This window comes from Embiotoca jacksoni, unplaced genomic scaffold (assembly GCF_022577435.1).
Source record: "Embiotoca jacksoni isolate LCO1_2020_lvr unplaced genomic scaffold, fEmbJac1.0.p SCAF_126, whole genome shotgun sequence".
Classification (NCBI taxonomy): Eukaryota; Metazoa; Chordata; class Actinopteri; family Embiotocidae; genus Embiotoca; species Embiotoca jacksoni.
Genome location: NW_027185259.1, coordinates 182,447 through 196,083, shown reverse-complemented (window position 1 = coordinate 196,083; position 13,637 = coordinate 182,447). Strand labels below are relative to the sequence as shown.

The following is a 13,637-nucleotide window of genomic DNA, read 5'->3' as shown; positions in this document are numbered from 1 at the left end:
TAGATGGGGGGGGCGGTAGGAAGGGGGGGGCAGTTCACCACTTACAGTAAAGTCACTAACAGGCCGCGGCGAAATGAATCAATAATCTTAATCGGCTCGCATCTGCTGTCCGCGTAGTTCACGAAATTGCTCTATTAGTTTATTTTATGTCCCTCTGAACGAGGAGAATTATTTCCTCGTGTAACGATAATACGATAAACCCGTCCGCCAGGCGTCGGCGTATTTCGGGAGGCCCGGCGTAAGGGGAACTTCATCGATCGGAGGGGTCGCCGGTGCTTCATCCTGCACAGCAGTGTCACCGTGAGGCCGGAGAAAACAAAAGAGGGGGGAGGGGAGAGGATTACATTCAGTTTCAATGAGTTTCAATCTGGAAGTTAAATACAGGAAGTTAAATACCGGGAAGAATCTGCGCGATTATCATATTTTGGCTGCACCTGCACAGGACTCATGTAAACTGTGGTCTTGAGTCACTGTCGACATGCCCAGACGTGAACATCATGCCCGAAACAGTCGGAACAGGAAGGGGGGCGGGGAAGAAAGGAAGAAAAAATGACCGATTTGGTCGTCGTCGTTGTTGTTGTTGTTGTTTTTTTGTTGCGCTCGTAAACACTCGTACGTGCGCGCGAGTGAACTCGGCGACACTTTTGTCAGAAGCCGAGAGGTGACGGAAAAGACGAGGAGGACTCCTGCCAGCTCCGCTCAGCTGTGAATAACCATCATTCGTCTATAACTCGCCCACACACAAACACACACACACACACACACACACACACACACACACACACACACACAGTATAAATACACGCACGCACAGTTTCCCCCCATTGGGAGGAAGTGTTGTAACTGGAGCTCCGTCTCAGGGCTTTGAAGTGCGGCCAACACCACAGACAGCATGACAGACCAACACACACACACACACACACACACACACACACACACACACACACACACACACACACACACACACACACGGAGAGACAGCCAGACCCCGACGCGGCGCCTATAGGCAGATTCAGAAGAGAGTGCGTTAACAGTGTCGGGACGTCGTTATGGCCGAAGCAGCCGGGTTGTAACGGTTACTGTAATCCTCGGATTATGCAATCCTTTCTCCAGCGTGAAGTACTCTGTTGACAAATCACCTCTAAAATGTCTTCATGTCGGAACGTTGTGCTGGTTTCGATTCAATTTGATTTATGTGGCGGCGAAGCCACAACGCGGGTTGTTCGAGGGCGCTTAACGCAGCGAAGTCCTCACAACAGGACAGAGAGGGAAAAACTCTCTTTTAACAGGAAGAAACCTCCAACAACAGGAAGGAAAAACTCCCTTTTAATAGGAAGAAAAACCTCCAACGGCAGGAAGGAAAGACTCCCTTTCAACAGGAAGAAACCTCCAACGGCAGGAAGGAAAAACTCCCTTTAATAGGAAGAAAAACCTCCAACGGCAGGAAGGAAAGACTCCCTTTCAACAGGAAGAAACCTCCAACGGCAGGAAGGAAAAACTCCCTTTCAACAGGAAGAAACCTCCAACAGCAGGAAGGAAAAACTCCCTTTCAACAGGAAGAAACCGCCAACGGCAGGAAGGAAAAACTCCCTTTCAACAGGAAGAAACCTCCAACAGCAGGAAGGAAAAACTCCCTTTTAATAGGAAGAAAAACCTCCAACGGCAGGAAGGAAAGACTCCCTTTCAACAGGAAGAAACCTCCAACGGCAGGAAGGAAAAACTCCCTTTCAACAGGAAGTAAAACCTCCGATAGCCAGGCTCAGAGGTTGTGGGGGCGGGGGAGTTTTTTTTCCCTTTCTTCTTTTTTTCCCGTAAAACTACAGAACATTGTTACTCGAGAGCCGTGGCGATGATCTCTCCTCTATCTCTCCCCCTCTCTCTCTCTCTGTCTCTCCCCCCCAGGACATCGTCAGAAGATGGAGGAGGTCAAGCACGGCTCTCTGGCCTTCTCCGAGAGGCTCACGGAGCTGGAGCAGCTGAGGAGGACCTCCATGAGGGTGACGCCTCCTCACCACCACCACCACCACCACCACCAGCCTTCGGCCAACGGCCGCCAGTCCGCCGCCTTCTCCAGCCCCGCGCACACTCACATAACTGCTGGTAAGAGGCGAAAAGTGGTTTTTGGTAGCCGCTTCGTCTCCCGGTACGACCGCCGCCGCTTTCCCCCCCTGACGCCACTCGAACGGGACTGAATTAGGTTCCCTCCGACCGAGGCCGAGTGTCAATTCGACGACTTTGGCGCGCTTCACGCGTGGTACGCTTGATTTTTAGTGCACCCGGTTGTGTCGTACGTAGAGCCTTAACGTTGGAGTTCGCGGGCGGTGGGTCTGTCTCGCCGATAGCTGCAACCCCGACCTGCGCCACCGGCCTTAACGAGAAAAGTTGAACGGGAGTCTATGGAGCCGACCACTTGGGGCACCCCTTGGTTGGTATCGCAGCTTAAGGCCTCATTTTTCAGACCCTGAAGCTACGTCCACTTTTATATGTAGTCAACGGTGGACGGCTTCGTCACAGCAGCGCGCTCGGCGCTGCCGCCGGTGGCCGGAAGCCGTGTTGCAGGACCGAATGAAACGTCCCGGATCGGAGTTAGCCGTTCGACCAAACCCAGTTGGAAGTTTTGACCAGTTTGATACTGATGAATCATAACTTCACTCGAAAATGACGGAATAATAAGACTGAACTTTTATATTCTGGAACTCGTGTCTTTCCAAAAGATGATTTATCAAGTTTTATCTTAAGGCGTACCGCCTGAAATAGTTAACTTTGGTGACTTTGGTGAGCTGGAAAAGTATTGTAAATGATATAAAACGTTGCTGCCAGAAGCAGTTATTTCCAAGTGTTTGATTCATGCAGGATTCGTGTTGCATGAAAAACCTTTGGAAAAAAAAAAAAGTCGTGGTTTTGAATAGGAAAGAAAATCACTTCCCGGATTGTATCTGTGATTTGTTTTTTCCTTTTTTTCTTTTACCGACGTTAGTCTCGGAGAATAAACAAAACCACATGACGGACCAGCGATCTGGCATAATTCGGACACCCGAGGATTACTCAGAAACTCTATGCGCTGATGCAACATGTGATGCCTGTCGTCAAATATGAAGTCGCAGCCGACTTTTAGCTGAGCTTAGCATAAAGGCTTAGAAACTGGGTGAGACAACTTCCAAGATAAAAAAAAAAAAAAAACATCCGTCAAAAAAAGAAAGCAGCCCTAAAGCTCAGCGATGAGCGTTCACGTCTCGTTGTAACGCTTTTAAAAAGGCTTTTAAAAAGGCTTTTAAAAACACAGAAAAGGGTTAAAAGCCGTTTTAGAAGGAGGCGGGGCTTATGTACTGGATATTTTTTTTTTTTGCATGTTTTTCTGGCCACGGCACAATGACCCTGGGAGTTTTTCTTTGGTTTGGTTTCATTTGTTTTTTGGGTTGTTTTTTTGTTTTTTGACACAAAGTTGATGTAACGCGTTCGCGTCAGCACATATCATCCACCGCTGATCACATACTCGGCGAGATACGTGTCTTGACTACTTCCTCTGTCGGCGTGACGCATCCTGCGGGCTTGAAGTGACATGTCTCAAATGGTGAGAAGCTTTGAGCGTGTGAAAAAAACAACTGTCGTCCGCCCGCGCTTTAAAGGTTTCCTGAAACGGCCCCGCGGTGAGTTCAAGTGCCTCTCTGCGACATTAGGGGGGGAAAAATGAACTCTTCCTGGAACCCTTTTCTTTTTCTTACTCTGTTTGTCAGTTTAACTACGTTTCTAGTGCCAACGTGCAAATGAATACCGGACATAACTTCATCTAACGCATCAAATAACGGTGTGTGTGTGTGTGTGTGTGTGTGTGTGTGTGTGTGTGTGTGTGTGTGTGTGTGTGTGTGTGTGTGTGTGTGTGTGTTTCCCAGACTTTTTACATACAGCTTGCATCAAACCTCATTGTTCTTTCTTGTGGTTTTGGTGAGATCCATTGTGGTCAGTGTGTGTGTGTGTGTGTGTGTGTGTGTGTGTGTGTGTGTGTGTGTGTGTGTGTGTGTACCTGCGAGTGTGTGTGTGTGTGTGTGTTGCGGTTGCCGTGGATACTCTGCGTGCCACCGAAAGACACTATTCCGTTCCTCTTTTGCCTTCAGTGGTAGTGACACTCGTCACAGGCAGCAAATTAGGCCCCGAAAGGAGGAAATGAAAGTCAGCTGGCAGGAAGTACAACTGTGAGAAAAAAAACAAAATATTTTAAAAGTAAATGTAGAACTGTCCCAAATTTTTTTGGGGGGGGATTTTACCACTATGGACATCTATTTCACACGGCGACTTTAAGAGCCAAAAGTCTACTTGTGAGTGTAATTCTAGTGTAGTGTAGTACACCGAATGTTGGCGTGGTTTCAAGGCACATATAGAATATTAAAATATGATCCGAAAAGAGCCTTTTTAATGACGTTACATTTCATTTAGCTGACTCTTTTTATCCAAAGCGACTTACAATAAGTTCATCAACCACCAGGGTACAAAACCCGGAACAACAGGAATCAAGAAAATACAATTTCTTCTAGAAAGCCAAACTACAAAGTGTTAAAAATAAAGTGCCATTTTAAGCGCTACTAAGGCGCTACCTATACTTTAACCTGTCGCCGCCCTCCCACCGACTTTTCTATCCGTTTTATACCTGATGTCCTCCATGAATTACAGTTGGTCGGCCTCTATAATGAACTTCTACCCCAGGACTCGGGGGGGGGAGTGAGGCAAAGTGAGGCAAAGTGAGCGCGGTGCCAGCGAGTGGCCACTAGGGGCTGAAAAAAAAGAAAAAAAACCTCTCCGCCAATTGCACTTCCACTTTTCTGAGTTTTCTCTGATCCTTCTCAAAAACGTGAAAATAGCAAACAGGAAACCGCTATTAGGCCATTGAAGAGCTCCCCCTCTTTTCTTTCTCTTCCCCCTTCCCCCCCCCCGCCCTCACACGCTTTCATTTCTCATTTAATATTTGTCTTCCTTTCTTTCACTTCTCCAATATTTCCCGACCGTGAGTCATAAATACTGTACGTGCTGCTCCGTGGCCGTTATATATGAAATGTATGTGTGTGTGTGTGTGTGTGTGTGTGTGTGTGTGTGTACGTCAGCCCACTTGCAGCTCCGAATGGACGTAAAATACGAACAGGGAAAAAGGGGTCAAGATGAAATGAAAGCTTACGATGTGTTTTTTTTTTTTTCTTGTAACTGTAAAAATGAAATGATAACAATATAAATAACAGCTGGGAAACCACCCCCCCCCCCCCGGGATCACCGTAGCAACAGGTTGGCGGAAACGTTATCCACCGATCCTCTCGTCCAAAAAAAACCTGTAAAGCTCAGTATCAACTGCGCGATCACGTCTTGACGGTGCGTATCTCTACATCCCCAGAGGGAGGAAATATGTAGTGGATATTTGCCCTCTGGCAGGTTAACACTTCTCTAAATAAACAAACGTTTGTCCTTTTATATCCTGACGAATGTGGTTACGAAAAATCGCCTCTAACTTTCCACGGCTTAAAAAACAAAACAAAAACAAAGGTCAGTTTATGGGAAAAATTATTTCTGGTTTTCCACAAAGAAGCCGAATTTTCCAAATTGGCAGTATTTGCATGTCACAAACATTTCCTTGTTCCTTGTTAGCCACCCCCCCCCCTCCCGACGCCTCCAACCCCCTCCTATTTGTAATGATCCTAAAGTGTAAACATAACTACAAATTCCCACAATGGATTTTTTTGGGGGGTTTTTTTTGTTCCATTTTGAAGTATTGAAGAATAATAATAAAAAATAAAAATAGCGCAGTCAGTAAAAACCGCAATCATCCCTGCTGAATTATGCAAAGTCAATGTTCGCGTCGTGTCCTATTTTGGACGTTATCGGCGGACCGCAAACCACCAAACCACGCAACCCCCCCCCCCCCCCCCCCCCCCCCCCCAAAAAAAAAAAAAAAAAAAAAAAACCCTCTCTCTCTCTACGTGCTCTGGTTCTATTTCCTAGCCCGCATTGGGTGCGCTGTGCCCGGGGAGAGAAAAGCCAGGAAAGGGGGCGGCTTGGCACGGGGCCTGGGCTTCACCGCCACCCACATACACCACACACACACACACACACACACACACACACACACACATACGTCAACGCTTGGGAGAGCGCTTGGCGAGACATGAAAAGCCGTCGCTGACGTCTTGGCTGCTGTGCACAATTTGCTTCCTCGTCTGTCTGCAGCGCACGCACACACACACACACACACACACGAAAAGCACAAAGACACACACACACACACACACACACACACACACACACACACACACACACACATGCGTAAACACTGTTGTCTGCAAGTCTGTGGGTGATCAGTACCATTTATTAGACTGTGGGGAAAAAGACTGGACTGAATGAAAGAACTCACACACACTCACACACACACACACACACACACACACACACACACACACACACACACACAGCCCTTCCCTTCATCCGTCCACCCCACACACGAACTTAATTGCTTCCTCTCCATCGCTCTTTCTTCTGTTTCTTTCACGATAAACAGCGTCTGTGTCAAGACCAAGTTCAATTAAACCAGCCTGTATTTAAAGAGGACTTCATACACAAATCATACAGTCCTTTCTTTTTTTTCTTTTTTTTTTATCCTCGTACTGTTTACAAGATAAATGTCATAAGAAGAAGAAGAAGAAAAAAAAAAAAGCTCATCCACTTTAAAGTCTTTTTTTTTTTTAAACCCCGCTTTGGACGCTATCGGTTGGTCAAAAGAAGAAGTCTACTCCGAACGGGAAACGCTCCTCCGGAGGTTCAAACTTATCTGCGTGAATGTTTTTATTTTTGTATTCTTTATTTTCGCCAGAATCAAAGAGCAGAAGTTTCTCATTTCCTCCCTCTCTCTCTTTTTGCCTCTCCTTTTCAGACTCCAGGCAAATGCAGTCGTCTCCGTCTTGGTCCTACGACCAATCGTATCCCTACCTTGGCCAGATAACCACGCCCACCGTCCACACGGCCAATCCCCTTTCGCCCGGTCGCTCTTCGTTCGGCGAGCTGTCCTCGAGACTCACAGGTAACGCGCTGAGCGCGCTTTCGACGGAAGCGCCGAGGGAACGAAGCGGGGGCTTGTTTGTAACCGCTGCCCCCTTTGCCCTCTCGTAGGTCCCGACCTCGCGGCCTTCGGCGACCCCAGGATGACCTTGGAGCGACCTTTCACCTCCCTCCCGTCCTTGCCCGACTCCCGTTTCTCCGACCCGCGGGTGCACTACCCGCCCACGGCGGCCGCCTTCACCTACGCGCCGTCCCACAACCCCGTCTCCAGCGGCGCCCTCGGCATCACCATGGCGACGGCGATGGCCACCACCCCAGCGGGCCGCTACCACACCTACCTGCCGCCGCCGTACCCCGGCAACACCCCGCACCAGGCCCAGAACGGGCCCTTCCAGTCCACGTCCTCGCCGTACCACCTCTACTACTCCACCGCCGCCGGCTCGTACCAGTTCTCCATGATGGCCGGGGGGGGGTGGCGGCGGCGGCGGCGGTGGCGGCGGCGGTGGCGCCGGCGACTCGCGCTCACCGCCGAGGATCCTGCCGTGCACCAACGCCTCCACGGGCTCCTCCCTCCTGCACCCCTCGTTGCCCAATCAGAACGAAGGCGCGGACGTGGAGTCCAGCCACAGCAGCTCCCCGACAAACATGGTGGCCGCCGAAGCCGTGTGGAGACCGTACTGAAACCCTCCCCCCCCCCCCCACGCCCCTCCCTCCCTCGGCGGTCGGCTCGAGGACGAAGGCGAGCGGCTGGCTTGGAGCTGACTTCCCGGTCACGTGACGGTGGTCGGGTCGGAGCCGGGCGTCACGGAACGTAGCGAGAAGCTGACAACTGATACTTCGATCGAGGAATCTTTAATATCGTCAACAAATCCAATGAAAAGACAACAAATAATATTCGCCTCGGTACTTTCGGACTTCCCCCGAGTTGTGGCCGTTGACTCCGAAGTCCAAACTGAACCGAACCGGTGGACTTTCACGTCTTTGCAAAGACGTGAATCTTTTGGAAGCATCTCACGCACGTGAAGTTTTTTTTTTTTTTTTTTTTAAAGGCCAAGTAATTTCCCAAAACGTCTAGCTCGCCTCCGTTAGCCTGGCGCGAAGCAGACCTAATTCCACAGCGCGAATACGGGTCGTAGAACCCGGGTTGATTTGGACCAATCGGCACGCGCCGAAGTTTTCCACCAAAGCATACAAAAAGTACGAACGTGTCGTTTTTAAAAATGGCTTTTGACGAACGCCGGCAACGTGACGGAGTGCCGAGTCGCCAAAGGTTCGCGGAGGGTCGCGCTCGTCACCGGTCACCGGCCGTCCAATCGCAGGGAAGAAGTGGGCGGGGGCAAATGCGCTCAACTGCCCCGCGCCGGGGCGGGCCGGGCCGCCGATCGGTCCGCCCTTTCAGAGCGCTAACACGAGTCGAGCGTATTCGCGGCGAAAGAAAACTGACGAGGCCGGCAAGTTAGCACGGCTATTTTTCACGCTTCATGTTCCGTATTCTTTGTCCGTACATTTCCTCCCGGGTCGTTTAGATGATTTTCGAAGCGTATATTTAAACGGAGAGTGTCAGGAGACGGACTGAATTTGTTCGGTTTTCATTGGTTTTGTGATTTCTGGGGAGAAGAAGAAATAAAAATCCACCCGGCAACAGTTCCGTCGTCGCTCGACCAGGAAGCCGAAACGGACTTAAAAGCAACGATCGGTCGACGGAGAGCGGGCGGGGTGACTGACAGGTACGTCGACCAATAGAGCGACGGCCTTCAAGGAAAACGAAAGAACTCGAAACGGACGGAAAATGGAGTAGAAACAGGGTACCGTTTCTTTTGGGGGGTGGGGGAGGGGATTTTACACTGGCGAGGTTGCATGCGCCTTGATCTCAGATCAGCATCCTTTTTGTTAAATACCAGGACTCCCCCCCCCTCCTTAAATGTTGTTTGATGTTGTGAAAATGGTGATTTTTTTTTTTTTATTTTTTTATTTTTTGTCATTTTGCTCATGCCAAATATTGCGATCACGCCATCCATCATCTTTTTTTTTTTTTTTTTTTTTTTTTTTTTTTTTTTTTTTTTTTACACTCCGAATGCTTTTTTCCACTCCGATTCATGACATATCGAGAAGCTCGTCATTTCTTGAAAATGTTTTCAAAAACAAAACCACACTTCACTCGCTGTAGATTTATTTTATTTTTTAATTTTTTTTCTTAGCCAAGTTCAAGTTTGTTTTTTTGGACAAAATATTGGTTTTGGCATGAAAAGGTTCAAATTGAGTCTCTGTTCTCTCCTCCAACTCCTCTGATGAATTTTCTAGCATGAAGTTTTGTAAAAATGCTTTAATTTATTCCCACAATGTTTTTTTTTTCTTTTTTTTTCTTTTGGTAGCATTTCATGTCTGTTTCTGTCTGTGTGTGTGTGTGTGTGTGTGTGTGTGTGTGTGTGTGTGTGTGTGTGTGTGTGTGTGTCACAAATACCGATGAATCCACTGTTGATTTGTACTGTACATAACAAATGGTTGTAAATGACACCAGCATTTTAATCACGTTCTCATCACTCTGTCTCTCTCTCTCTCGCTCACACACACACACACACACACACACACACACACACACACACACACACACACAGACACACACGCCGCGGGCGTGCGCCCACACACATACACACACCGCTTTGTTTTGCTGGTCGTGCACATTTGGTTTTGATTTATATAAATATTCTTGAGAAGAAAATACAACTGGTGGTCTGATTTGTTCTTTCGGTTATCGTCCACGCCTTGATTTAAAGTTTTCTCTTCGCACCTGTGCACACGCTCACGCACACGCACACACACACACACACACACACACACACACACACACACACACACACACACACACACACACACACTTCATCCTTTGCTATTCCTGAACTGAAGGGATTTCTACAGGCAAACAGATAAGCCCTTAGCTTGCCCCTCTCTGCCAGTTCAACCTGCTGGCACAGTGGAAGGACGGACACACACACACACACACACACACACACACACACACACACACACACAGGTTGCTAAATAAAGTTGCGAGTGGTCACAGCCAGACTTTGAATGTTTAAAAAGCTGGTGTCCCGCAGGCGAAGGTCAGGAGAAATAGTTTTGGGAGGCAAAACACTGTAAAAGATGTCAAAATAAAATGCCGTTTGGACAGTGGTACCAGTAGGTGAAACTCGTAAATTAAAAACAAGCAAACTCTCTCCGGGACGCATGGAACTCCTTTGACGGTGACGTCACATCATGTTGGTGACGTCATGTTGTTGACACACACACACACACAAGGGCGCGCACACACACACACACACACACACACAACCCGTTTTCAATAAACCTGGTTTTCATCATCCAACCGTGTGTTCTGCTTCTGGGTCCGTTTCCTGATCTATCGGAACAGATGTGGGTTTAGCTGCGGTAGCAGTGGGGTGTGTCTGTGTGTGTGTGTGTGTGTGTGTGTGTGTGTGTGTGTGTGTGTGTGTGTGTGTGTGTGTGCAGAGCAGTTATTTGACTATAAACTTTGCCTTTTCGTGTCATTTTGGAGTATTATTGAAAGCCAAAACAAGGCAAATGCGCAGCATTCGCACAAACGTGTGTAACTCGGGCGCCGATGACAACCGAACGACGATTCTCTGAATACTTATGACGTTTATAGCTTCTCTGTGATACTTACCATGAAGCAGGAGCAATCACAACGTATTGATTGACTCTTTGCCTTGTTAAATGCCAATAAATGTTCCTTTTTCTTGGTGCCGATGCCGTAATTTGGAGGTGACTTACTTTGTTTCTGATTCTTGGTTCGGTGCGATGTCACCACCAAAGGGGTTCCACGTATTATGATGTCGCCAACATGACGCGACGTCACCACCAAAGGGGTTCCACGTATTATGATGTCGCCAACATGACGCCATGTCACCACCAAAGGGGTTCCACGTATTATGATGTCACCAACATGACGCGATGTCACCATCAAAGGGGTTCAAAGTATTATGATGTCGCCAACATGACGCGATGTCACCATCAAAGGGGTTCCATGTATTATGATGTCGCCAACATGACGCGATGTCACCACCAAAGGGGTTCCACGTATTATGATGTCGCCAACATGACGCGATGTCACCATCAAAGGGGTTCAAAGTATTATGATGTCGCCAACATGACGCGATGTCACCATCAAAGGCGTTCCACGTATTATGATGTCGCCAACATGACGCGATGTCACCATCAAAGGGGTTCAAAGTATTATGATGTCACCAACATGACGCGATGTCACCATCAAAAGGGTTCCACGTATTATGATGTCGCCAACATGACGCGATGTCACCACCAAAGGGGTTCCACGTATTATGATGTCGCCAACATGACGCGATGTCACCATCAAAGGGGTTCCACGTATTATGATGTCGCCAACATGACGCGATGACACCATCAAAAGGGTTCCACGTATTATGATGTCGCCAACATGACGCGATGTCACCATCAAAGGGGTTCCACGTATTATGATGTCGCCAACATGACGCGATGTCACCACCAAAGGGGTTCCACGTATTATGATGTCGCCAACATGACGTGATGTCACCATCAAAGGGGTTCAAAGTATTATGATGTCGCCAACATGACGCGATGTCACCATCAAAGGGGTTCCACGTATTATGATGTCGCCAACATGACGCGATGTCACCATCAAAGGGGTTCCACGTATTATGATGTCGCCAACATTATTATGTAATAACATCACTTAAAAGATGCTGAGTGGGCTGGAATGGCAGGTGTAGCAGTCTACCAGGTGGACGACCTCGCCTTCATTAACTCACTACGTTGCCACAGAAAGAGAACAATAACAGGGAAACATACAAGTGTGAAAAAGTTGAGGCCACATTTGAGTGTTCTCTATTCATTTCCTGTTGATTTCAGGCATTTTAGGTGCTCATAAGCAACGTTATTTAAGCGTGGCAGATTCTCCAAAGTTTTCTCGATGTAAAAACGATGACATTAAAGTATTTTGCAGGTTTTGGCTATTCACCACAACGAATATATTCTTAGTTTTGACCATTTTCACGATATGTCAGCTTTTTTTTCTCGTGTCCATGGCAACAGACTGCCATCTATTCCTTTTACTAATACAAAGTCATCAAGTTTGTGTTTTCTGGGATGTGACTCAACCAAAAAAACGTGAAAACAGTATAACACAATCATGTATGTGTCCATCACCTGGGGGGGGGGGATGCCTGGAACTCCACTTACTCTTGGTGAACAGTGACATCTTGTGGTGTAATTGTATTACGTCACCCTGTAATCGTGAGTCCCCCTTTAATGAAACACAAAAGTTGATACAGATGTCGGATGTAATTCTTAAGGTTTTGAACATGTTTTGATTCTGTGAAATTCTTAATGAACTTGATGACAAACTTGGTTAAACAGCAGGTCAAATAAAAAAGCAGTACGTTTTGAGTCTGCTTGGTCCAAAATAATCAAATACGGGTTCACAGAGTCGAAAAGATGTCAAAGACCTGAAAACGTTTGCAGCAGGTCATTAGCAAATCAGTCGTGATCCTGCTTTGATGCTTAAGGTGCTAGTTATCTGTCTTCGGGGCCGGCCGACACGAGGCCCCGATTGATTTCCCAACAGGAGCTTCAGATGTGATTGATGATCTGAACTAATGACGAGGGAGAAATTAACGGGGAGCCCGAATTTACATAATGTTCTATTAATCACTATGACAGAGGGCACTGGGGGTGGTGATGGTGGAAGGGTGGTGGTGGCGGTGTTTGTTGGTGGTGGGGGGGCGGCAGCAACAAACACCAAGGGAAGTCAATCTATCTATCTATCTATCTATCTATCTATCTATCTGTCTATCTGTCTATCTATCTATCTGTCTATCTATCTATCTGTCTATCTATCTATCTATCTGTCGGATGTTATGTATTATAATACACTGGATTAACACTAAATCATGACTCAGCAGCTTCCGTACTGAATATAACAGGTGTAATTAAGACAAAAACAATCCTTCCAAAAGTCATCGCAGATTCAATTCAATTTTATTGTGTAGCGCCAAAATCACTACGCAGCTTATTTCGTGGCACTTTAACACGTTAAAGTCCTCGCAGCAGAACTTTTACCGCATTTATACAGAGAAACCCAACAATTCAAAAATTCCCACAAGGGAGAAACCACACATTATATATGTATAATATTTATATAATTCATAAAACACGGATTCAGTAATTAGTCACTTCAAAAAAATTGGAAGTTAATTTACATTTTTAGAGCAATTTACAACTTGAACACTCAGTACCGTGGTGCGTTTAAGACCAGTCATCAAAACAACATGCGCAGATGTAACGGTATGTGTGAGTTTGTGTTTCACACGCTGATGTGACTTCTCTTCGTGACCTTTTAAGGACTGCGATCAAGGTGATCTGTGAAATACACGTATTCAGTTTTAATTCGAATGAGAAGGTTTCATTTCTGCTCTTTCAACGTGAAGCTCAATTTTTTTTTTACCACGCGACGTAAACGCGACGGAAAGAGTTGGTAGCTGGTGACGTCAGCACGCTGGGCGCCAAATTTGTATCGCGCGAACGGCGCAACA

At 47.1% G+C, this 13,637-nt stretch overlaps 1 protein-coding gene across 1 annotated transcript in view; it reads left to right on the top strand.

The window, feature by feature from the left end:
* The window catches only part of runx1 (RUNX family transcription factor 1), a 31,737-nt gene extending 23,944 nt beyond the window's left edge, over positions 1 to 7,793 (top strand). Inside the window, 4 exon segments of the mRNA XM_069145499.1 lie at positions 1,903 to 2,100; positions 6,905 to 7,051; positions 7,141 to 7,490; positions 7,492 to 7,793. Coding sequence (XP_069001600.1) covers positions 1,903 to 2,100; positions 6,905 to 7,051; positions 7,141 to 7,490; positions 7,492 to 7,710 — 914 coding nt within the window. The 3' untranslated portion in view covers positions 7,711 to 7,793.
* The last annotated feature ends 5,844 nt before the right edge of the window (positions 7,794 to 13,637 follow it).